General features: G+C 38.5%; 1 protein-coding gene across 5 annotated transcripts in view; it reads left to right on the forward strand.

Annotated features, from left to right (window-relative positions):
- The window catches only part of akap6 (A kinase (PRKA) anchor protein 6), a 349,373-nt gene that overhangs the window by 239,668 nt on the left and 83,142 nt on the right, over window positions 1-26,563 (forward strand). For all 5 annotated transcript variants that reach the window (XM_072267349.1, XM_072267339.1, XM_072267358.1 and 2 more), the window contains one exon: window positions 11,895-12,041. In XM_072267349.1, coding sequence (XP_072123450.1) covers window positions 11,895-12,041 — 147 coding nt within the window. The remainder of the gene's footprint in view (window positions 1-11,894; window positions 12,042-26,563) is intronic.

The following is a 26,563-nucleotide window of genomic DNA, read 5'->3' on the forward strand; positions in this document are numbered from 1 at the left end:
AACTAAAATGCTGTCATCCATCTATAAGATTCCTTTCTAATATGTTAGCACATTAAAGTGAAACTAATTGGCATAAAGTGTTTTCTCTGTTTTATTAACTTACATGTTTCAGGCAACAATTAAGTGAAAGCAGCACACTGTATGAGCGAATCCTCATGCCTAGTAGTGCTCCATTTATCATTGCAGTTTTACATTGACCTTGACACCCACTTCATTAGAATAAAGATTGTCTACCATTTAGGTTACATTGTTCATATGCACACAGACCCCATGCAAATTCTGTGCAGATAGAAGAGCTGTGAGCCTGTCAGAGGTCATCAGCATAAAAAGATTGCAGCTATTTTTTCCAACTGCTTCTTTTCATTCTGTGAATCGAGAGCAGTGGGAACACTCCAGTCTAATATCTGAACTCTTTTACTGTTGGCTGTGTAACATGAATCAACAGGAAGGTTTTTTCTAATGATAAATGGCTATAATGCAATATTAATCTACCGTAATGTAATCTTCACAGAAAAAAATTCCAGCAAGTTAAATAACCCTGCATGTCTTCAGCAATCCATATTATCAAAAGTCTTTTAAATAGCTCCTGATTTGTCAAATTACTGTCACCTTCTAAATACTTTTATATATAGACACCATACTTTAAAGATTCTGAAAAAAAATGACATACTTGTCATTTGTAATATGCTTTCTTCAGTCTTGGTAGGTAAAGAAAGTGCTCTTTTGACCTCTTAACTGCAACCAGTACTTTCCTTCAATACATTAAATGTTCAGGTTTCAGGTAAATCTGCTCTTTTTTTAAAACTCCTGCATTCAACTACAGATCTTTTTAAACAATGGACAGTGGAAAACAACAACCTGATTGAAATATTTCTGTATTTTAAAAGCAGGGTCAAAGTGAATAAGCCGACTATCCTCATAAGAGAATTTCAAAGTAATATAATTTGAATTTAATTATTAATGGAAGATATTTAAAAAAGATTGCTTCATGATCTCCTATTAGTGAATTTGCAATTCATTTTGATATTTGGAGTTTGATTTATAATGATGATAATGCAATCTATGTCCAATTAACAATGCATGGGCTATGTAATGTGATTTTCAATGCGTGTAAATGGAATCAGCTTGAAGAAAAAAAACTGATTCAGAGCCTCAAATGTAATTTGCTTGGTGAGTTCTAGCAATTTTAAATGACATTGCAGTTCTTTAATCTTTTCAAAGATCATAAAGAAAATGTATTCAGAAACAAGTTATATTATTACTAGGTTACAGAAGAAAACGTGTAGGATATTGTGCTGTTGTTCTCCTCTTCAGAAATTATGGATATGTTTCTCTTTTTCCTAAAGAAAACACTTGTTTCTAAATTTTGTGAGCCTGTCAGAGGTCATCAGCATTAAAAGATTGCAGCTACTTTTCTCCAAATGCTCTTTTCATTCTGTGAATCCAAAGCAGTGAGAACACTCCAGTCTAATATCTGAATCAGTCTAAGTTCTAAATTTCTGAAGATCTTTCTTTAGCAACCAACTATATACAATAATAATAATAGTTTTGGATAGAACTACACATACAGTACCTACTAAATTTTGTAAATGGTCATCCTGGCCTATAAATTGTCTTCAAAAAAATAACATACCAGCTTTGAATAAATCAGTATATATTTGCAGCAGTACTTAGAACAGGATGAAAAGTCTTTGTTTGTCACTGAATAACATCAAACACAGATTACCTTTGAAGCCTAAATGGCAGACAAGTTGTAAATAATTGAAAACAGAAGTTATTATTTTTTTAAAAAGTTTACAGATAAATGTTTTTAAGAATTTGCCATTCAATTTAAATTGATTTCATGCAGCATTAACTTCAGTTATATTTATTTATTTAGTTTTAAACAGGTTTCAACTAACCTGCAAGACGTTCTTTTAACCTCAAAGATAACTTCAGCTTCATTATGTATTTACTCAATCAAATTCAGTTTCTTACAAACTAGCAAGGAAATTATGAAAGGACTTCTTGCTTCAATGTGTGCTTTTAAAGCATTGATTTGAATACCATTATTCAACCTTTTAGTCTCTACTCTGAAGTGTATTGCAGCAGATGAATTCTTGGGAACTTTGGGGCGTAGTTCATATAAACTGACTATACAGTCTTTATCCTGACAGACTAGATATTTTAAAATCTTTTTGACTTGCTTAGCATTGCTACATAACATTCAGTTATCTCACACAGTTTTCACTACAATAGATTTAACATGTGTAGATTTTTTTTACATGTTCAAGGTCAGATTCATTTTGAAAGCCTCTGTGATAGTTTTCTTCTCTGACTCAAATATGGGTAGACACCACATTCTTCTAACATTGAAGGAGACTTAAAAGTGTCCAAATCTGTCAAAGTGAGTCTTCTGTACGAGTTTGAAAATGGCTTATTCTTCTGGTCACCATGGTGACAATTAACAGTGTTTCAAGGCTTTGTCTGATTCTCCAGCTTTGCCTAGTGCAATTTTCAACAAAATTACTATACACAAGCATGTATTTAGCCCAAGGAGAAGAAGGTGGTATTTTAATTACATTCACAACATTTGAAAATATAGATTCTCTGCTATAATAATTTTATTAATGTTTTATTACAAGTGTGAACGTGTAAAACAATCTCAGCTTTGTCCAGAGAATTTTCAGTTTGGAGACAATTGGATAAGTGATCAAATGGATATAAAAGTTTTGTTTTTAACTGAAGTGAACTGATGTTCACTCAAGAGTGCCTGGAATGTACCTTATATTTTATGCAATTTACTGCAAATCAATGACAGTGTGTGGGCTATAGGAAAATATCAGAAATAATGTAATTATTCCCATCAGTGTTTAGTTTTTTTTAAAGTATTGACTGTGTTTCTGCTCTCACATTGTATCAAATAGCAGATAGTTTTTTTGTGTTTAATTATCTTCTGTCTTCTTTCAGTAGTTTTTCATCTTTGAATAATTTAGTAACTATTAAACATCTACAGCATTAGAATGCTCCCTTAATTCTTTAATTTGATTTAGCCTCTTTAAGAGGCTGTGCATGACAGCAAGGCAATTGACCAGCTAAATGCCATCTGCCATTGGTGTTATGAAGCCCAAAATGCAGGAGCATTTCTCAGGGTGATATTTTTTTCCATGATGTTTACCTTATTTGGAATCCTAGTCTGTTTGTTCCTTGATGTCTTCCTTGGAAGAAAATATTTCTGACAGCCCTCTATGTGAAAAATTGCAGATGGAAACTGCAGCATTTATGAATCAACATAATTAGGAGTTTCAATCTCTTTGCTCTTTCATAGTTGTCACGCTGGTCATTTGTATAAATAACAGGTGTGAAACCAAGATAGTACAGCTAATTACTTAACAACTGATTTGTAATTGGTTGCTCAATTAGTTCAATCATTACACATCATAACATAGCTGGGTATTCCACCAATCAGTGACACACCTCACTGAAGTAATTAAGAACTGATTTTTTAAAAAATAACATTGATAACATGTACACACATGTTAAAAAAGGGATAAAGAATTTCTGACATTTAAATGTTAATGATAGACAAAGTAGTATGAAATAGAATAAAAGAGCTAACAGCAAGAATAGGACATTTAGCCTCATGTATCTGCTCTGCCAATCAATGTGATCATGGTTGATCTTAAACCTCACCATCACTTTCATCCAGTAATGTATATACCTTGATTCCCTTAATATTTAAAAATCTAATAATCTCAGTCTTCATTCAACTGAGCTACTGACCCCACTGCTCTATTAAGTAAGAATTACAAAGATTCATTATCTTCTAATTGAAGAAATTTCTTCTTGTTAATGGCTGTCTCCTCACTTTGAGACTGTCATGCATGGTACAGAAACTGCACCATGGTAGACAGAAAGGCTCTACACCGGGTACTCAAAACTGCCCAGCCTGTCACTGGCACCAGCCTACCCATGATCAAAGATATACTGTATATAGAGAAAGGTGCTGGAAAAGGGCCAGTAAGATCCCGCCCACCCTGTTCGTGGACTGTCTGTCCCACTCCCATCAGGAAAGAGACTACGTAGCTTCCATGCCAGAACCACCAGGTTCAAAAACAGTTACTTTCCACATGCAGTGAAGCTGATCAACACCTCCACTCACTCATCCACCACCACTACTTTATCTCCTGTCACTGTCACTTTGTCTTCAGACACTCCTGTGCCTAGCATCACTTAATGGTCATACAATCAATGTCTATTATGTATTAATAATTCTTGTGTTTATAATTATTGTGTTCTTTATCTTATTGTGTTTTTTGTGTGTTGTATTGGATCCAGAGTAACCATTATTTCATCCTCCTTTACACTTATGTACTGTAAGTAACATGAAGCAATCTTAAATCCCTGCCTCTAGAAATATCTCTGCATCTGTCCTGTCAAGCCAAATATGAATTCTATATGTTTCAATGAAATCACTCTTCATCTTACTCAACTTGATAAGGCTATATGCCAACCCACTTAATCCTTCCTCATAAGTTAAGGCTACCATCTCAGGATACAATCTAGAAACTCTTCAATTTATTCCCTCTATTACACACATGTTCTGCCTTTGGTAAAGAGACTAGACCTGTACACAATATTTTATGGACAGTCTTGCCAAGAACATACGGAATTCGAGGAAGATATGTCTTGTATTGAAATCATGCTGCAATAAAAGTTATATTGTCATCTTAATTGCTTACTATATGTGTATGTTAACTTAAAGTGTAAGGATGCCCAGGTCGTACAAACACTTTTCATTCCTTAATCGTTTTAAAAATACTCAAATTCTCTATTTACCAAACTGTATTACCTTATTTTTCCACATCATGTTACATCTGTCATGCCTTTGCCCATTCACTTAACCTGTCGATGTCTGTGAAGAAATCCTGAAGCTGAACTAATCTTTTCCTTTTTTCATATCTACGGGAATCTTTACCATCGTGTTTTATGTTGTTACTGCATTACTTTCTCATTCTGCTTTTGCTTCCTTGTTGATACCTTGGTGAACTCTGAAATGCAATCAAACTCTAGTTTACTGCTGTTTTTAGGAACCATTATTATAAGATTTTTCCTTTGCTCTAAGTGCTGTTGTTAATTTCTCTTGAGAGCCATTGCTGCACTACTTTTCTTGTTAGATATTTTTAACCTGGAAGTGATTTATATCACTTATAAACTACAGCATGTGTAAATTCTTTGAATATTAGGCATCACTAATTTTATGCCATACCTTTTAAAACTACTACAACCAACCCAATTCATCTGTCTTCCTGCTTTAGTTTGTTTACATTTAAGGATCTGGTTTCAGATTTAATTAAATTTCTTTTCATTTTTTCATAATATTCTATTATTTAGTCATTACTAACTTAACAATTAACCCTTGTTACATAATTCTAGATCAAAAATAGCCTATTCCGTCATTGGTTCCTTGACATACTGATCTACAAAAGGCAATTCGTGCACAATCCATGAATTCATCCTCCATACTGTTACTGCTAATTTGGCTTGCCTCATTTTCTTTAGATTCAAGTCCCCCATGAATATTGTATTACTTCCGTTACATGCACCTATAAATCTTTGGATTCATCATGACTGGACAACTATGTACAACTGTTTTATGTTTCTCAGCTGCTTTAAAACTTTCATAATTTTGAGCTGTAATCCTTTCCCTCAAATGTCTTTATCCATTCATTAATAAGAGAGCTAACTCTGCCACTTTTCTACTCTATGTATCAGTTTTAAATGTCATTTTCTGGAATATTTAATTACAAATCTTTATCACATTTACAATCTGTAATGGCAAGCATATTATAGGTGTTTGTGTCTGTGTGCCATTATTTTGCCTCTATTATAAAAAGAATGCTCTGTGTGTTCACATATAGTAGCCATAACATTTTGGTCAGTTTGTTCTTCCATGCTACTTAGCCCATTCATATTTAAGCTTCTTTATGAGATTCAATGTTCTTTGTTAGGGTAACTTTACAGTGATACTGAATCTGGGTCCACAACTAGCATGATCTCTATAACCAAAGGACCATATGATAGGAAGACTAAATGGTCCCCTTGTTCTGTGATTCTTAGCTACCAATGAAGTCATAGATCACATGCACAACTTCAGTAAATGATGTTTGCACACTGTGGGAGTATAAAGTTAAAATAGAGCAAATGAGTGGGCAATGCACAATAAGACCACAAAACATAGGAGCTGAATTAGGCCATTTGGCCCATCTAGTCTGCTCCACCTCCATGGCTGAGTTATTATCCCACTCAACCCTATTCTCCTGCCTTCTTCCAATCACCTTAGATGCCCTGACTAATCAAGAACCTATTAAACTTGGCTTTAAATATACCCAATGACTTGGCCTCCTCAGCTGTCCATGGTGGTAAATTCCACAGATTCACTACCCCCTGGCTAAAGAAATTCCTCCTCAACTTTGTTCTAAATGGATGTACCTATATTCTGAGACTGTGCCGTCTGGTCCTAGACTCCCCCACTATACAAAACATCCACTCTATTTAGGCCTTTCAATATTCGATAGGTTTCAATGGGATCCCCCCGATTCCTCTGAACTCCAGTTCCATCAAATGCTCCTTATGCATTAACCCCTTTCATTCCCAGAATCAGTCTCGTGAACCTCCTCTGGAACCTCTCCAATGAAAGTGAGTAAGTAAAGGCATCCGTGAGTCTTGCGAGACCATGGATCTGCGCCTGGAAAGTCTTCACTGGGCAAGGAAGACCAGCAGTTGCCCATGCTGCAAGTCTCCCCTCTCCACGACACCAATGTTGTCCAAGGGAAGGGCATTAGGATCCATATAGCTTGGCATCAGTGTTGTCGCAGAGCAATGTGTGATTAAGTGCCTTGCTCAAGGACACAACACGTTTCCTCGGCTGGGGCTCGAACTCATGACCTTCAGGTCGCTAGTCCAATGCCTTAACCACTTGGCCACGTGCCCACACCCAATGAAAGCACATCTTTTCTTACATAAGGGGCCCAAAACTGCTCACAATGTTCCAAGTGCAGTCTAGGCCCAAAAAGTCAACTGCTCACTTTTTTCCATAGATCTGCCTGGCCTGCTGAATTCCTCCAGCAACTTGTGTGTGTTCCTCTGACATCTCACTAATTTTTGCTATATTATGTGCCACTCTTTTGCTTTTATGCTGCCTTTGACCTCCCTTATCAGGCACAGTTGCTTCATCCTCCCTTTTGTCTTTGTGTTGCATCTATCCTGCACCTTCTATAATTGCCTCAGATACTCCAGCCTTTGCTGCTCTGCTATCATCCCTGATAGAGTCCCCTTCCACCCAGTCTTGACCAGCTCCTCTCTCATGCCTCTTTAGTTTCCTTTCCTCCAGTGCAGTACTGATACATCTGACTTTATTTTCTCCTTCTCAAACCGCAGGGTAAATTTTACCATTTTATGATCACTGATTCCTAAGGGTTCCTTTACCTTAAACTCCCTAATCAAATCTGATTCATTACACAACACTTAATACAATAATATTGTGTCAAAATTTGTAAGAATGTAATTTCTTTTAAACAGAAAGCTGCAATGTACAACCCAGAACTCTATGATCCTGTTCTGTTGTTAGAACAGGGGAAGAATTTTACACCTAAAACCTTTCTGACTTATTAGGCAACCAAACTATTGGATGTTTCCTGCTTTCTGCGTTGGGATGCAGGGTGCACAGAAAGTGGTGACTCTGGTAATGCTGGTAAGTGAGTTCATTGGGAACTCTTGCCTTCATGTAGATGGTAGACAGCAAGATTCATGGGCTCTGCTAATTCGACCATTTCTCAGGAAATGCCAGTATGACTTGAATGACATAAAGCTCCAGCATAAACAGGGTCCACCACTTGATTCATACCCAGCACAAAGTTGGCACGTTTCAAATCCAATTTCTCATTGTGACTGAAGATGCTCAATGTGAAACAAAGTGCAAGCTCCCTGTTCAGACTCGTAAAATATAGAATGTTATAACACAGGACAAAAGCTGTCATCCCTTTGCATGTTCTCTGAAGAGGTCATCCATTTGATTCCATTCACCTGTTTTTCTCAATATCTGTCTAACATTTGTTTTTTTCTCCATCAGATATTAAGTCATTTCCATGTAAAGGGCAATTACAGAATCTACTTCAACAATTGTTTCTGTTAGGGCATTCAGTTTTCAGTCTTTAGATGACAGAAATCTCTTAACAGCTCCTCGTCTTCTTTCAGTGATTACTTTAATGATGTGCCCACCAGTCGCTAACTCACAAGCTGGTGAAAATGGTTTCTCCCCATTGATTTTATTGAAACCCCTTTCACTTCTCTTGAAGGCTATCAAATTCCCACATCTTTATTTATTCTCATGAAATTCCTCCAGTTTCATTAGTTTCTCTGTGTAAATGAAGTCTCTGATCCTACAATCATCTTTGTAAATCTCTTCTATACATAGTCAATAGTCTTGATTTTGGAGAGTATTTAGTCATTGATCAAAATACTAATTATTAAATAAAATAATTAGCTGAGAACAGTTTGTTTAGAATTATATTAGAGGTGAATTATAATATCGCCAGATCAACTAAAGCAAAAGTAATGTGCTGGTTCGTACCAGCCAGTCATCTCAACTCTGGCAGTCACATGAATGAATTGTTTTAAAAATAATGCTAAAAGATCTAAAATCAGTAACATGACTGTTCTTTATTTGTTCTGTGCAACCAATTGCTGTCAAGGTCAAGAATGTTTCAATCGAGTACTAGATCCATTCTGAGACCTGTCTCCCCTTTCTCAATCTCTCTGTCTCCATCTCTGGAGAAAGTACATCTATCGATATCTTTTAGAAACCCACTGACTTTCACAGCTATACCTCTTCCCGCCCTGTCCCTTGTAAAAATGCCATTCCCTTTTCTGAATTCCTCCGTCTCTGCCGTTTCTGCTCTCAGGATGAGGCTTTTCATTTAAGAAAAACTGAGATGCTTCCTTCTTCAAAGAAAGTGGCTTCCTTTCCTCCACCATCAACACTGCCCTCATCTGCATCTCTTCCATTTGGTTTACATCTGCCCACACCCCATTCTCCCACTACCACACCAGAGATAGGGTTCCAAGCAACACACACAAAATGCTGGAGGGTGCAGAGGGGAGAGAGAAACAGAAGGCGATAGGTGAAACCTGGAGGGGGAGGCATGAAGTAAAGAGCTGGGAAGTTGATTGGTGAAAGAGACAGAAGGCCATGGAAGAAAGAAAAGGGGGGAGGAGCACCAGAGGGAGGTGATGGGCAGCAAGGAAATAAGGTGAGGGAGAGAAAAGGGGATGGGAAATGGTGAATGGGGATGGGAGGCATTACTGGAAGTTTGAGAAATCAATGTTCATGCCATTAGCTTGGAGGCTACCCAAACAGAATATGAGGAGTTTTCATGCCATCAGGTTGGAGGCTACCCAAATGGAATATAGGGTGTTATACTTAGGTTGGAGAAACAACACCCTTCCCTCCGTCCTTGCAAGCAGAACAATTGCCACACCTGCCCCTACACCTCCTCCCTCACTACCATTCAGGGCCCCAAACAGTTCTTCCAGGTGAGGCAACACTTCACCTGTGAGTCTGTTGGGGTCATCTACCGTATCTGGTGCTCCTGGCATGGCTTCCTTCATATCAATGAGACTCAACGTACATTGAGAAACCACTTCATTAAGCACCTTTGCTCTTGCCACAAAAAGCAGGATCTTCCAGTGGCCACCCATCTCGATTCTACTTCCCATTCCCATTCCAACCTGTCAGTCTATGCCTCCTCTACTGACACAATGAGGCCACACTTAGGTTAGAGGAGCAACACTTCAGATTCCATCTGGGTAGTCTCCAACCTAATGGGATGAACATCAATTTCCTGAACTTCTGAAAATTGCCTCCTCCTATCCTTCACCATGCACCATTCTTATTTCCCTCTCACACCTCTTCTTACCTGCCCTTCACCTCCCTCTGGTGTTCCTCCCCCTTCCCATTCTACCATAGGACTTCTGTGCTCTCCTATCAGATTTCCCCCTTCTCTACCCCGTTATTTCTTCCACCAATCAATTTCTCAGCTCTTTACTTCACCCCTTCCCCTTCTCCCCATTTCACTTGTCACCTGTTACCTTATACTTCTTCCTCCCCTCCCCCACCTTCTTAATATGACTTCTTCTGCCTTCCTTGACAGTCCTGATGAAGGGTCTCAGACTGAGGCATCGACTGTTTACTCTTTTCTATAGATGCTGCCTGGCCTGCTGAGTTCCTCCAGCATCTTGTGTGTGTTGCTTTGGATTTCCAGCATCTGCAGATTTTCTTATGTTTCAATAAAGTAATCTTTTTGACAGGTATCCCTCACCTTGGGATGGCCCTTGGGGATCAAGGGTAACATGGTTCCTCTCAGATTTGTAGGTTCTGGGGTGAACTGACAAAGCTGATGTAAGAATCTCTCACTCTAGGACAGGTGGCTGGATGTGTAGATTGTGAGTTGGTGTGTTCTTTCCCCTGCTTATGCAAGGTTCTATAGACTCCCAATGATTCCTTTTGTATGACTAGTCATAAACTAAAGATTCTTGGAGTCAGTTGAGATGTTGTACGTCTTCAAAGAGCTTTGAGCACACTCTTGAATCATTTTCCTCATCTGCCTAGTAACAAAGGGCTTATTTCAGGACCCTGGGGACATGAGCGGGACAATGGGAAAATGTGGCCTCTACCAAGGACTGAGAGAGGTTCGGGGCTCAATACTGAAGACGTTGGCTTGGAGGAGGATATTGCTATCAGTCAATTGCCCTCCATTGAATTTTTCCAGTGCTTGCTGGAGGTATTCTAGGACTCAAAAACATATTGAAAGGCAGGCAGTGGACCCTGAGGTTTGTAGCAGATCTGAGGTGTTGATATTTAAATACTATTTTGCACAACTAACCCAAAGTCTGTGCTGGCTCATTGAAAGTAGTGGTGAAATTCATCATTGTCTGCCTTTGCTGAGAGGTACATCCTGAGATCTAGAAATTGGTCTGTATTTTCTTAGGTTACTGTGTAATGAACCTTTACAGTTCAAAAATTATGGTAGATGGGAACAGGCTGGTAAAGGACTTTAGTCTCGTGGCTGTAATATGTTAGATACATACTCTTTCATATTTCGGTTAATGAGTCTATCTTAGAGCTTGGCATCTACCCATGCCTAAAAGCATGTGTCATCTACAAACTACAGTCAGTCACTGAAGTTTAAGTGACCTTAATTCTGGACAGTAGTTGCTGTTGATTAATTAGTTTCTCATTAGTGTCGCTCTCACAGGAAATTTGTTGCAGGTGAAGTGCAATGTTGTGGCAAGAAAGATTGAGAAAAGTGTGGGGAAAATGAAATGACCTTGTTTGACACCAATTTTCACTGAGATTGTTTCTGTTACAGATCTGATGGTTACTACAGTGGCTTGCATGTTCTGTAACAGTCAAATTTGAAGAGGTTGATCCACAGCCCCACCCAACTGATGGAGTTAAAGGCTTTGGTTAGGCTATGTATAGTAACTTGTTTTGCTGCATTGGTTTTCTTGGAATTGATGCATTTCATATGCATCTCCTGTGTAATATTCATTCCAACACACTGTAAATTTAAGCAAATTTAACTTTTTTCTAAAATGTCAGAGAAATGCCTAAAAGGTATTTACTGTTTATGGGCATTATATAAATACTTCTTTTGCCTGTTCTCCCCATTGTATTTCCCAGTAAAAAAAGATTCACACTTTGAGGCAGATTGTATTGCTTCACATTTATGAAGAAATAAAGTTAGCTTAAGTATGAATGATTTAATGTTCATGGTTTGAGTTCCATTTTATCTGTGATTTAAAACTGTGCAATTTAAATGAAAATACAAAGCTGTAGTTATTTCGCTTTACAGGGTTACAGCACAGAAATGGCAATGTGGCTTCCTAAGAAAATACATTTACTCAAGAAGGTTGAATCACTGAGACAATCTGGTAACTCGTTACCCTGTGATCTTTTTGAAAAAGTGGATGGAATTAAAGACAAATGGCATCTGTTAGAGGTATGTGCTTTTTAATGATTACAATACATTTTCAGTTTAATACTGTTATAAATTAAAAATTTCCCAGCTTCATTTTCTCTTTAGTAAGTGACCATATTACTTTTTAATATGGAAATAGCCTAGTTTTGCCTTTTCCAATATCTTGAAAATGTTGCTGCAATATTTAATTTTCGTTACAGAGCAGGTGAAAAGGACTAATCATAGTTCTAAAAATGCATATTAATTTGCTTGTTGTATAAATACGCAGTCATGGTAGCACTATAGAGTTTGGAAACTATGATAATTTTAATTTAAGTCTTATTTGTTTTCTATAATTAAGAATGATTCTTATCACTTTGTTAATGGGTGAAATAATGAAGGTTATTTGTATTTACTATTTTTGCAGAATCCACTAGAAAAGAAGTTAAATAAGCTACATTATGATCCTCACTTTAAACTTTACTAATGTTGCATGATAAAAATCTTTTTTCAAAAGTTCAACTCTTTATCAGTAATGATTTGCAGATTAATTTGAAATAATCCTGTCAATAAGAGGATAGGTGCACATTCAAAATGTATTATTCCCTGCTGCTCAGATCAGTAAGTTTATTGACACAAGTAATTTAATGATCTAATGTCAGTCTGTCAAGCCTGATTGAATACTCCAGATAATACTACAATCCTGCAGGTTATGACTCTCCAAAACTTAGACCAACTTTCAGAGAAAAGTCATTTTACTGGTCTTCTAAACAGACTGCATCTGCTAGCTACTTGTGAAAAGCTTTGTTCTGGCACATACTTGGATTCCTTAAAAACTTCCACCAAAAGTTATTCATTGCTAAACTAATAGATTTTAATCCAAATTCCCCAATCACAATATTACATTGGGAAAGCCAGTTCTAGTTGACTGGCAAGGCCCAATCTTTTTGATTAAAGCTGACAGGCTCTGTCCCAGAACTGTACTAATGTCCCAGCTGCAAGTTTAATTGCTCTCAAGAAAGAATTGAAAAACATAAAGGACCCTAAGATGTAACTGAAAATTATTGAACAAACACAAGGGATTCTGTGGACGCTGGAAATCCAGAGCAAAATGCTGAGCAGGTCAGGCAGCATCTATGGAGAGGAATAAAGAGTTGATGTTTTGGGCCGAGATTCTTCATCACAACTGGAAAGGAAGGGAAAGAAGCCAGAATAAAAAGGTGGGGGAAGGGATGGAATACAAGCTGGTAGATGATAGGTGTTACCAGGTGATGGGGAAGGTGGGTGGGTGGGGGAGGGCGATGAAGTAAGAAGCTTGGTGGTGATAGGTGGAAAAGGTAAAAGGCTGAAGAAGAAGGCATCTGATAGGACAGGACAGTGAACCATTGAAGAAAGGGAAGGACTGGAACCAGAGGGAGGTGATGGACAAATGAGAAGACAAGGGGTAAGAAGGGAGCTAGAATGGGGAATGGAAAATAGAGAAGTGGGAGAAGGGAGAAATTACCAGAAGTTAGAGAAATTGATGTTCTTGCCAACGGGTTGGTGGCTACCCAAACTCCTCCAGCTTAAGAATAGCCTCATTGTGACCGTAGAGAAGGCCATGGACAAACATGTTGGAATGGAATGGGAAGTAGAATTAAAATTGGTGACCACCAGGAAATCCTGCCTGTTGTGGTAGAAGGAGCGAAGGTGCTCAATCTCAAAGATGTAGAGGATGCCATATCAGGTGTACCAGATACAGTAAAGGACCTGACAGACTTACAAGTAAAGTGTCACCTTACTGGGAGGAACTGTTTGTTGGTGAGGGGGGAGGTGTAGGTGCAGGTGTAGCACAGTCCTGCTTGCAGGTATATGTACCAAGAGGAAGATCAGTGGGGAGGAATGAAAGGACAGGAGAGTCACATAGTTAGCAATCCCTGTGGAAAATGAAGGGGGAGGGGAGGGAGAATCCCACTGATCCGTGGTAGAATCTTATTGAAGGTAGCCGAAGTTAAAGAGAATGATATGCTGGATGCGGAGGCTTGTGAGGTGGTAGATAAGGACAAGGGGAATTCTATCCACGTTATGGAAGAGGTTGGAACTTTGAGAAATGGAGGAGATATAAGTGAAGGTAGCATCAATGGTAGACGAGGTGAAACCCCATTCTTTGAAGGAGGAGGACATCTTGATGTTCTGGAATGGGAAGCCAGAATCATCTCTTTTATATAAAGGAAATAAATGTACTCAAAAAATGATTTTTTCCATTAAAATGATTGGACCTTTTACACATTGTGGAGGTCCAGTGGGCAAAATTTCCAAGTGAATCAATAGAAGGAAAATGGAAGTTTGCAATCCCTCAAAGAAAACTATAAAGAATCCAATGTCCTGTTAGTAGCAACCAGTTGCATGGAAGACTAGGAGATGTGTGGGACAATTGGCTTTTAGCTGAAAAGTCTGGGCCAAATTTTCATTTGTGCATTATTGACCTACGTCGTTCTGTAAAGCTAGATTGTAAGAAGATCTATAATTTTGTAGTACGGACAGCTTTCACCAACAAGCTTACGACAGATCTATTGATAAGAAAAACAATTGTGGGAATCTATACATTCATTGGGAAGAAGACTGCAGCATATAATGCATATGTTAGAGCATCCCTTTGAGCCCTTTTATTATGCGTCCATAACCTATATCACCCTAAAGGAGCTCTGCAGTCTCAGCTGAGCAGGTACCAAGATCTGTGGAGGTCTGATACACACTGCACATGTCTGTCTTTGGGAGGCTTTAATTCATGCCAGCATCTATCTGATGAGCAGGATTACCAGAAAAGAAAGACGATATGGCAGGAAGTTATCTAGACATTACAGTGTAGGCATTTTCTTCCTGCCTGGGGTTTATTTGATCAAATAAATCATGAACAGTATGTAACCTTGATCACACCTGCATATTCACTAAAAGTCCCATGTGTTTCCACCTCTTTGATAATGACACATTGGCTGACAACACAAAAACGCCATCAGAATATCAATGTCGCTGTACAAATTTTCCCATTCATTTGGCGCCTGTCTTCCATGGGGCCTTTGCCTGTCGTGATACTCCTGCACCAGCAGTTGCAGCATTTTAAATTGTGTGCCAGATTAGGATCAGCACTGGTTTGGCCGTAACTGGAGTGTTGTGTCCAGTTCTAGTTGTCACATTTTAGGAAAGATATGTAGAAGATTTATTAAATGATTCTGGAGATAGAAGACTTTATCTTCTTTGAAACAAAGAAGAGTGCAAGGAAATTGGATAGAAGTATCTAGAATTAAGAAAGCTCAAGTAGATGGAGCAAAACTGTTCTGGCTGGTGGACAGCTCAAGAACCAGAAGACACAGAATGATGGTGATTTGGCAAAAGAGCCAGAGGTGACATGAGCTAATCATTTTATGTAATGAGTGATTAGAATGGTAGTGGGAAAGGAAGCTGGATAGGCACTTGAAAGAAGAAAAGTGCTGTGTGTGGAAAGAGATGGGGAACTGGACTTCTCATGCAGGGAGTCAGAATGCGCTCAGTGGGATGAATGATCTATACCATGATCTAATCTTTCGTGATTTGTCAAGACATGGAACGTGGAATACAATGTGCATCGGGTGTGAAAATATCCACAGTGGAGTTAGGATAGAAAAGCAGAATAGTTATTTAATAGTGAAAGGCAAATTGGATTGATATTCAGAAGGATTTTTGTGTTCTTGTACATAATTCACTGAAAATTAATATTCAGGTCCTTTGTAATCCTTTTGCTCCTAATATATTTGTAGAAGCCCTTGGAATTCTCTTTCATCTTGGCTGCAAGAGCAATCTCATGTCTTCTTTTAGCCCTTCTGATTTTCCTCTTAAGTGTTCCCTTGCATTTTTATACTCCTCAAGTGCCTTACTGCTTATACCTAATCTAGACCTCCTTCTTCTTCTTAACCAGGGGTTCAATGTCCCTTGAAAACTAAGGTTCCCTAAAACCGTCAGCCTTGTCTTTTATTGTTACAGGAACATGCAAACTCTGCATTCTCAATATTTCCCTTTAGGAGGCCTTCCACTTACCAAACAACCCTTTGCATGAAAACAACCCAATCTACACCTTTCTGATGGTATCAAAGTTGTCCTTTCTTCAATTTAGAACCTTAACCTGAAGACCAGTTCTATCTTTCACCATAATTATCTTGAAACAAATGGAATTGTGATCACTAGATCCAAAGTGTTCCCCTACACACACTTCTGTCACCTGTCCAGTCTCATTTCCTAATTGGAGATCCAGTATCGCCCTCGATATTATTCATTATTTTTAAATGGTTGGATATTACCAGTCAAAAAGTGCCACGGTTATATGAGGCTTTGATGAGGTTACAGCAGGAGTACATAATACAGTTTTATTCACCTTGTTTAAAAAAAGAGCTGCAGTAAAAGAATCACTACATTTATTCCTGGGATGAAAGGACTGTCCCATGAGGCTGGTTAGACATTTACTTTGAGTTGAGCAGAAAATTCGTCATTCTGAAGATCGTGAATCTATAGAATTCTCAACCCCAATCATAAAGTAAATTGAAGACTCATATTAATAGATTTTTTTTTTCACAAGCAATATGTGAAAAGGCAGGAAAATGAAGTTGAAATGTAAGAATAGCTATGATCTTGTTGAATGGCAGTGCAGGCCTGAAGGGCAAGGTTGGCCTATTCAAGGGCTTATTTCTAATGCAGTTATATTCTTAAGTATAACGTTCAATGACGGCTATTTCCACATTTTGATTTGCCAAACTATTTGTGTCTGTTTTCAAAGGGCTTGTATTACCCTCAGCTATCTTTCCCTTTTAACATAATTGTAAAAAATTTTGAATTAATATTGACGTACATCAGAAATTTCTTTTCAGTTTTCTTTTTGTAGCTCGCTTATTGTCTCTGCTTACTGGTTCCTCAACAATCTTGCTACTTCGGATCAGCACATTTCTGTGCTCTTTTACATGCACTTTTTTATGTTTTCAGACACCTCTATTTCCACTTGTGGCTGATTTATTTGGTAAGAAGTCTTGCCTTCAGGGTATAGAGAAATCCAGCATAAAGTTTTTATTTCTGAATATCTATCACATATAATGTCATTTTAACCATTGGCTGCGCCAAGAAATTTGATCTTTCTTGCCTTGCAAAAAGTTAGTATTACCAAAACCAGTACTCTTGGTCACTTTGATAAGTTTCTTTTTGTCAAACTTAACATTGATATGGATCGTTCTGAAGCCATATGCAACCTTTCAAAAATATGTCTACTATTTTGAAACCTGATTCCCAGTCAAATTAAAAATGTATGCAAGAAGATTTAAATAATTAAAATAATGATAATTAAAACAAAATGGTATTAAAAGTATTAAAATGCTAACACTTAATTTTAAACATTAAAGTAAAATTAATTTGAAGTCCTAATAGCACCGACCCTTTCCATTGGCATTAGTGATCCCATTAAAATAAGCTAGGTCATGTTTTGTGTCATCACTTCCAGATGTAGTCAAGTCAAGTTTATTGTCATTTAACTATATGCATGTATATAACATAAATAACCATATAATGTATATAGAAACGAGACAAAGTTTCTCCGAACCAAGGTGTAACACTAAGGCAGAGATGCTAAAAGCAGCTGAACCCTCTTTTCACCAAGTCTCAACTCCACCACTGGAATCTCTGGTGCATCCAAGAGCAGATTAGACAATCGAAAACAATGACATCTGACCTCCAGTTTCTCTGAGACTTCTGTCTTTCATTTTTGGAGATCCAAGTAATGCTGAGGAGGCAAAGTCAGCTGATTCACCCCGATGGTTGAATAATATTGCAATGGTTGTTTGGTAAATGTTCCCCAGTTGCTGAAGTATTAACTCAAGTTGTCTTGTTACTCATCATTCATTACCAAAGAAAAATTAATCAGTAGTCTTGCAGTTTCTGGAGTGCCCTGTTCCAGAAAACTTTTATGAATGCGTATAAAGACTTGAGATAATCTACTCTTTCCAATTTATATGATTGGTTCTATATATATTGCCAGTTCATGGATTAGAGTCATAGACTCATACAATACGGAAAGAGAAGGACCAGTTGACCCACCACATGTTGCATATATTGCATTTCGGAGTTTGTGGAGAGCCCCTAATGGCTATTAAGGGGTTGAGAGGGAAATCAGAAGGGCAAAGAGACAGTGTGAGATGAACCTGGCAAGTTATGGAAAATCCCAAGAGGTCCTACAGCTATATTAAAAGTAAAAGCACGGCTGGGAAGAGAGTAGGTTCCCTTGGGGATCATTAGGTGTCTCAAGCTGCAGGAGACAGGTGGGATTTTTAATGAATGTTTCCCCTTGGTGTTTTCTGAATCATGTCTTCTAAAAAGATGAGGAAAATAGTAAAGATGTTTTTGAAGACATTCATATCATTAGAGAAGAGATATTTGCAGCCTTACAGAGCATTAAAGTGGATAAATCTCCAGTGACTGGCAGAATGTTTCTTGGATTTTGTGGGAGGCAAGAGAGAAAATTGCAGAAGCCCTTGCAAAGACGTTTGTTTCATTATTAGCCATTGGTGCAGTTCCTGAAGCCTGAAGATAGCTAGTTTTGTCCCATTGTTTAAGACGAGTAGCAAGAACAAGCCAGGGAGATTCAGGACACTTAGCTTGGCATTAGTGGTGGGGAAGTTACTGAAGGAAATTCTGAGGAACAAGATCAATCAGCATTTGAATAGACAGAGTCTGATTAGGAGGAGTTAGCGTGGCTTTTTGTGAAGATAGTCAGGTTTGAGGAATCTTTTAGACTTTTTGAAAAGGCAACTAAAATGTAGATAAGGATAGGGTAGTAGCTGTTGTATATTTAGTCTTTAGCAAGGCCTTCGACAAAGCCCCACATGGTATTTTAGTTTGGAAGGTTAGGTCCCATAGAATCCAGGGAGAATTAAAGAGGCAGTTAGGTGGATTCAAAGTTGACTGAGAGGTAGGAAGTCAAGGGTGGTTTACTTATTGTTTATATTATTTAAAGATGCAGAACGATAACAGGCCCTTCCAGCCCAATTACACCCGAGTGACCAATTAACCCAATACCTGTACTCTCTGGAATACGGGAGGAAACTGGAACACATGAAGGAAACTCAGAAGGTCACAGGAAGAAAAAGAAAACTCCCCACAGACAGAGGCAGAAGTGAATCTGGTTCGCTGGTGCTCCAATTACATTACGATAACTGCTAGGCTACTATGGGTATGGTGGGTGCTTATTGAAGCCTGTTACTCAGAATGGAAGCTGGCGACTAGTGCTGTGCCACAGGGCTTGATGTTGGAACCCTTGCCATTCATTACTTATATAAATGATTTGGATGCGAACGCACAAGGCTCGGTCAGTAAGTTTGTGAATGACATGAAATTCGGAGATGTCATTGGTAGAGAAGTAGGTTACAGGGGATCTTAATCAGTTATGGAAGTGATCTGATGAGTGGCAAATGGACTTTAATACAGTTAAATGTGAAGTGATCCATTTTGGAAAGTCAAACCAGCATAGTGGTTATGCTCTGAACGGCAGAACAAATAGAATGTGATGGAACAGAGTGACTGGGGAGTGTGAGTACACAGTATGTTGAATGCAGCATCACAGGTAGGCAGGGTGGTGAAAAAGGTGAAAAGCATGCTGCCCTTCATCATTGAGTATCAGAGTTGGGACATTATGTTGCAGTTACAGTATACAAGTCAGACCAGTGATGTTGAAAGTCTCCCTGCAGATAAATTTTGTTGATGCACTACTGATATTATTTTTGGGTATACACCAGAGGAGACGTGTCTGAGAGAACAGAAATCCCATCAAAGATTGAGGAGACTAAGGGCTCCTGCAAATAGGTACAAAATTGCTCTGCTTTATTAAATATATTTTTAGAAACACAGCTGTTTCTTTGGACTGTGAACCAATCTCTTCCATTGGCCCTAACTGGCATCTGCACCATTGAGTTTTCTCACCCAAATTATAGAGACCAGCACTGATTATTAAGGTTCCCAGTGGCAAGTGATGCATTTGATGTACAAATCATCCTAGCCAATTTTATCAGGCTCCCTGACAATAATGCTAGCAATTTTTTAATATTATTAGTTAAATTAGTAAATCTAACTAATTAGATGTATTAGTTAATATAGCCACTGATACACAGCTTTGCATTATGGTGTTGCTTCATCCTAGTTACTTGATTTGGCTGACATGAGTCCAAAACTATATCCTTCTGCAAATGAGTACAAACCAGCCAAGGAATCAATGTCAAAACTATACCATAAGACATACTATGGTTCTGCAGATTCATATAGATTTTAAGAAAGCAGGCCTTTGAATGGCATGAGAAATCTAGTTAGCCAAAACAAGTAACTAAGGTGAAATAACAGCATAATGTAGCAAAATGTATCCAAAATAATGCCCTTGGTGTCTGTAAGTTCAACTGATGCCAGGTGTGTTGTACATTGTTCAGGCATTATTGGATACTTGGACATGCCATTAAGTATACTGGGATCAAGAAAGTAGCTAGGGACAGAGAGGGTCCCCTTTGGGACCCAGTTTGAAATCTATGTGCGGAGTCAGGTAATTTGGGCAAGGTCCTAAATGAATACTTCTCATTTCTGCTTACCAAGGAGAAGGTCATGGAAGATAGTAAGTTCATTTACAATGGATGCATAAAGGTTCATAAATCCCTGGTTGAGATCTAACAAAATCTGCTCGGGAAGCAAGAAAGGAGCTAGCTGGGGCTCTGATGGAGATTGTTGCAGCTTCATTAGCCACAAAGGAGTTGCTAGAAGACTAGAGGATATTTAATGTTGCTCCTTTATTTAAGAAAGACAGTAGAGATAAGCCAGATAATTACAGACCAATGAGCCTTATGCCAGTGATAAGAAAATTATTAGATAAGATGCCAAGAGATAGGATTTATGTACAAATGGAACGTAATCCTAACAAGTACTAGGTGATAAATTTTGCAAAGTGAAATAAGGTAAGGACATAAATACTAAACGGTTGGGCACTAAGGAATATTGACAACAGAGGGATCTTAGGATTCATTTTGTCCAATGAAAAGATTGGGAATTGATCAGGGATAGTCAGTGTGGCTTTATGCAGAAGAAATCCTCTTCAACTACTTAGATTAAATTTTGAGGTGATAGTTTAGAAGATGAATGAAGGCTGTGATAGATGTTGCCTCTATGAACTTTAGTAAAGCATTGAACAAGGACCCACATGCTACATTGGTTCAGAAGTTTAAGGCACAAGGGATCCAAAGTGAGCTAGCTTATTGGATCCAAAACCGATTTTGTAATAGGAGGCAGAGGACAGTTGTGAAAAGATGCTTTTCCAACTTGGATTGTGATCACTGGTGTACGACAGTGATCAGTGGAACACCTGTTTGTGACTTTATTGGTGACTTCTATGTGAATGCACGAGATATGATTAGTAGGTTTGTGGATGTTACAAAAATTGATGGTGTTGATGTTAATAAATATCCAGTTGTAGCAGGATATAGATATAGATCAGGTGGAAGGTTGGTTAGAGAGTTGGCAGATGGAACGTAATCCCAACAAGCTTCAGGTGATAAATTTTGCAAAGTGAAACAAGGTAAGGACATAAATACTAAACGGTTGGGCACTAAGGAATATTGATCAACAGAGAGATCTTAGGATTCAATTAGTCCATAGTCCCTTGAAAGTAGCAACATGAGCAGGTAGGGTAGTGAAGAAGGCATATGACATGCTTGCTTTTATAAATGTTGGAATATTATGTTCCAATTTTACCAACCACTAGTTAGACGCACATGGATATTGCCTGATGTTCTGACTACCACACAATCCTTATTGGGTTGTGTGCAGAGGAAGTTTACCAGGACCTTATCAAGATTAGAAAACTTGAATTATCTGAAGATTGGAAGGACTGTATATGTTTAAAGTGAGGGGAAGGACTTTTAACAGGGATTACATGGGAAGGTTTTCACAAAGGGCGTAATTGATACCTGGAACTCACTGCTAGAGGAGAGCTTAGAATCAGGTAAAATCACTTTACTTAAGAGACATTTAGACAGGTACTTGAATAGGGAAGATACTAATCTAACGTAGACAAATGGGATTTTGTTAGATGGGCGAAAGGTTGGCTGTGCTGTGCAACTCTATGTCGATGATGAATGCCACTTGTAACTTTCTTAAATGCAGGTGGTTGAACGAGTATAAATCAGTGTAGGTTCATTAGTGGACATCTTTCCTGGAGACAGAATGCTGAGGGGCTGAAAGAGGAAGGAGGGGGAGGCACAGGTTGCCCAGCATTGGCTAAATAAGCACAAGATTTTTAGAGAGTAGTTCTCACAACTGGCCCATAATAAGGAATTTTGTGTGGTATCTGTACTTCAGTTAAGATATCAAGACTAAAATGTGCTACTAGAAGAAATTGAATTCCATGTCCTTCTCAGGAGATGTAGATGAGCTTTAAATTTCATCTGGGCCTATGCACTCTAGGTAACTGTGCAAGCCTCTAACCATAAGTAACATACACCTTATATATAGACCTACCAATTGCCATGGCTATCTTGACTATACCCCTTCCCACTTAGTCTTCTGTAAAAATGCTATTCCCTTTTCTCAGTGCCTTCTTCTCTGCTGCACCTGTGCTCAGGATGAGGTTTTCCTTCCTCCACCAGAGATGCTGCCCTCATCTACTTCTCCTCCATCTCCCAGATATCCACACTCTCCCCATGTTCCCAGTGCCTCAACAGGTACAGATTCTTCTTGTCCTCACCTATCACCTCATGAATCTCCGCCTCTGACACATCATTCTCCGCAATTTCTGCCCTCGTCAACAGGAGTCTACCAATAAACACCTCTTTACTCCACCCCCCGACTCTTCGCTTTCCTTCCTCCTTCCCTATTAACCTCCCTCCTGACACATATCCCTGCAAGCAAGAGAAATGCTACACCTGTCCATTCATCTCTCCACTCACCTCCATTCAGGACCCCAAGCAATCCTTCCAGGTGAGGCAACACTTCACCTGCAAGTCTTTTGGGGCTGTCTATTGTATCTGGTGATCCTGATGCACTTCCTCTACACTGATGAGATCTGATGGAAACGGGGCGGCGGGGGGGGGGGGGGGGACCACTTTGTTGAGCACCTCTGCTCCATGTTCCAAAAGCAGAATTTCCCGGTGGCTAAGCATTTCAATTCCTATTCCTATTCCCATTCTAATGTGGCCTCCTCTTCTGCCACAATGAGGCACTCTCAGTGTGGAGGAGCAACACCTCATTCCACTTACATAGCTTCCAACCTGGTAGCATGAACATGGATTTCTCCTTCTGGTATTTTTATCTCCTTTTTTTCTGTTCCCCTCCCACTTCCCTCTTCTTCCTTTCCCCACTCTGGCCTCTTTCTTCTTCTCACCTGCCCATTACCTCCCCCTGGTGCCCCCTTCTCCTATGATCCACTCTTCTCTCCTAGATTCCTTCTTCTCCGGCCCTTTACCTTTCCCATCCACCTGGATTCACCTATCACTATCTAGCGTGTCCTCCTTCCCCTCCCTCCACCTTTTTATTCTGGTGTCTTCCTCCTTCCTTTCCAGTTCTGATGAAGAGTCTCAGCCTGCAATGTCGACTGTCTATTCATTTTTGTAGATGCTGTCTGGCCTGCTGAGTTCTTCCAGCATTTAGCTGTGGGTTTCCTGCATCTGCAGAATCTCTTCTGTTAATGAAAATTATCTAGCAACCCAAGCATGGCAAGTGATGTATTCCATTGAATGAACACAGCATAACCAAACACTACAACCCTCATAATGGATTTTAGGGGTGAATACATTTTGAATCATGAACCATTGGAATCCTCTCCCTCAATGAATGGTAGAAGCAGATTCTTTGAATATTTTTTATGGTAGGGGTAGCTCAATTCTTGAAGCAACACACATAAAATACTGGAGGAACTCAGCAGGCTAGAAAGCATCTACAAAAATGAGTAAACAGTTGACATTACATGCTGAGACCCTTCACCAGAACTAGAAATGAAGGGGGAAGCTGCCAGAATAAAAAGGTGGAAGGAGGAGAAGGAGGACAAGCTGGAAGGTGATAGGTGAAGCCAGGTGGGTGGGAAAGGAACATGGAAGTTTTGATGCAACTTTACAATGATCTGATAAGACTATACTTGGAGAACTGTTACAGTTTTAGTTTTCATATTTAAAGTATTTTATATTTGCATAGGAGGCAGTGGGAAGAGAGATTCCTGGGATGTATTATGAGGAAAAATTAAGCAGTTTGTGCATTGGAGTTCAGAAGAATGCGAGGTGGTCTTATTGAAAAATATGAGATTCTGCAGGGCTTGTCAGGATGGATTAGTGAGGACATTTTACCCAGAGTAGTTATCTTCACCCAGGGGACATTGTTTCAGAAAAAAGAGGTTACTTACTCAAAACTGAGACATATGGATTTTTTTCTCAGATGGTTGTGCATGTTAGGAATTCTTTAAGCAATGAGCTATGAAAGCAGAGGCATTGAATGTATTCAATGCAAAGGTTAACAGATACTTGAATTACAGGGGAGTCAGAGAGTAGGGGGAGTGGGCAAGAAAGGAATGTTGAGGCCAGGATAGGAACAGACATGGTGGAACAGATCTGAGTGCCCCCTTGACCTGTTGCTATTGCTGTTCTTGAATAGCAAGGTTGTATAGAGGGGAATGTAGGGTCTAGGTTATAATCAGAACATTCATGATGCTATCAAGTGGCAGAATAGGACTGAGGGACTGAGCAGCCTACTCCAGCTCTGAATTCATATATGTGCACAACTCATCATCACCAAAGGATGCGTCAAAACTAAGAAAATTTAGGCTTTTAGAATTTTCAAAGTACAGTGGCATCTAAAGTTAGTTACAACTTGTTTAGTGCACAACTGATGTTAACAAGTATCTTCTTACAAACCATGAAGTTTATTTACAAATTTCAATCAGGAATGATTCAATGCATGTTCCCACATTTCAAATTCACCCAAGAATTCTTGCAGCTGAGTAGTTTGTATGTTTGCATTCCAATGGGATGTCTTCTCTGAATGGAATTTGTTTGAGCTGCACACTCATTAAATCACAACAATGTAAAGAAGTGCTAATAAGCTCCTGACACATTGTACAATGTCCAGTTTGGAAATCTTTTATTGCACTTTCTTCTGGAAGAAATCATAATCTTTCCTTGTGTTTGAACTGTTTTGTAATATAATAGAAGATAAAACAAGCTGATCAGAAGTGTGAGGTTATCCAATGAAGAATATTGTATGATCAAACATAGAAGGTGTTCAGTAGATCAGGCCACAGTGTTGCAGATGTTGGAAATTTGAAATAAAGTCAGGAAGTGCTGGAAGTTTCCAGCAGATGTGATATTCTAAAAATCAACATAGTATGAATATTCTTGCAGATTTGTGAGTAAGGAGATCCCATTGTTAATTATAATTCTTCCCATGCTTATATCTTTTCCTCCCTAACACACTGATTATTTTCTAATTTAAATGCAGAAAATAGAATTTTACCATAATTAAAAATGTATAACCTTTGAGTGAGTTTCCTAGTCTTGCCTAGAAATATGAATAGATCATTGTGAACACAACACAAGAAAATCCAAAGTGGACATCATTGTTCTGCAAGGGACAATGTTTTACAATTTAAACACTGACAGAAGGTTCAAAAATTCTGCAGTTCATGCTAACCAGGCCACTAGGCTGAATGTGAGTCTGTAATAGGGAGGCAGCAGGGACGGATAAGAAAAGGAAGAGAGGGAGGAATAATAATCAAATACTCAGATTGTATCCAAACATGTCATTACATCACTGCTGTGCACAAAGGAAAAACACTGCAGTATTAGACTTTTTGCTCATTGACTCCGTTTTCATTTACCCATTCTATTACAACATTAGACAAACTGTTTAACTAAGTAAATACTATAAGTTTATACTAATGTATCAGAATGTTCCAGTTGCTCTTCAGTAAAATAATGAAAGCAAAATGAAAATGAGAATTGCATGCTTTGGTAATTTGAGCTGTATCTGGCTCATATGAAGGAAACAGAATTTAATTCCTTTTCTTTTATTATAATGTTTAAATTACGCCAGGAGTCTGTGTAGCTGTAAATGTTTAGCAGCTTGTATCTGTCATAGCTAAAAGTAATGCATTATATTACAAACACAAAACAAAAGTATTCAACATTTTTGCTATTTAATTTGAATTGACATTATAAATAAGAAACAAAAATACTTTAGAAAGAGTTAAACTAAAATGAGAGAGAATCTAATGTTGCTTTCATCTAGAATGAACAGTCAGACAACAGAAAATGATAAAATAAAATGTCAGTGGTGCGTGGAGTTTAATCCAAGAAATTCTGTCCCCTGTGCTGCACATTACTCCATCGCAATTGCATATTAAACAACCCTATCAAGAAAGGCAATGGCATCTGCTGTGCTGCCACAAATTGTGAATTAAATGAAATTGATGTGCTCTGTCGTATATTTATGAAGACAGACCATTCTCAGAAGTATTCTGCTTATGAAGAATTTATGATTGCAAAGTGTTCCTGAACAAAAAG

This window comes from Mobula birostris, chromosome 1 (genome assembly GCF_030028105.1).
Source record: "Mobula birostris isolate sMobBir1 chromosome 1, sMobBir1.hap1, whole genome shotgun sequence".
Taxonomy (NCBI): domain Eukaryota; kingdom Metazoa; phylum Chordata; class Chondrichthyes; order Myliobatiformes; family Myliobatidae; genus Mobula; species Mobula birostris.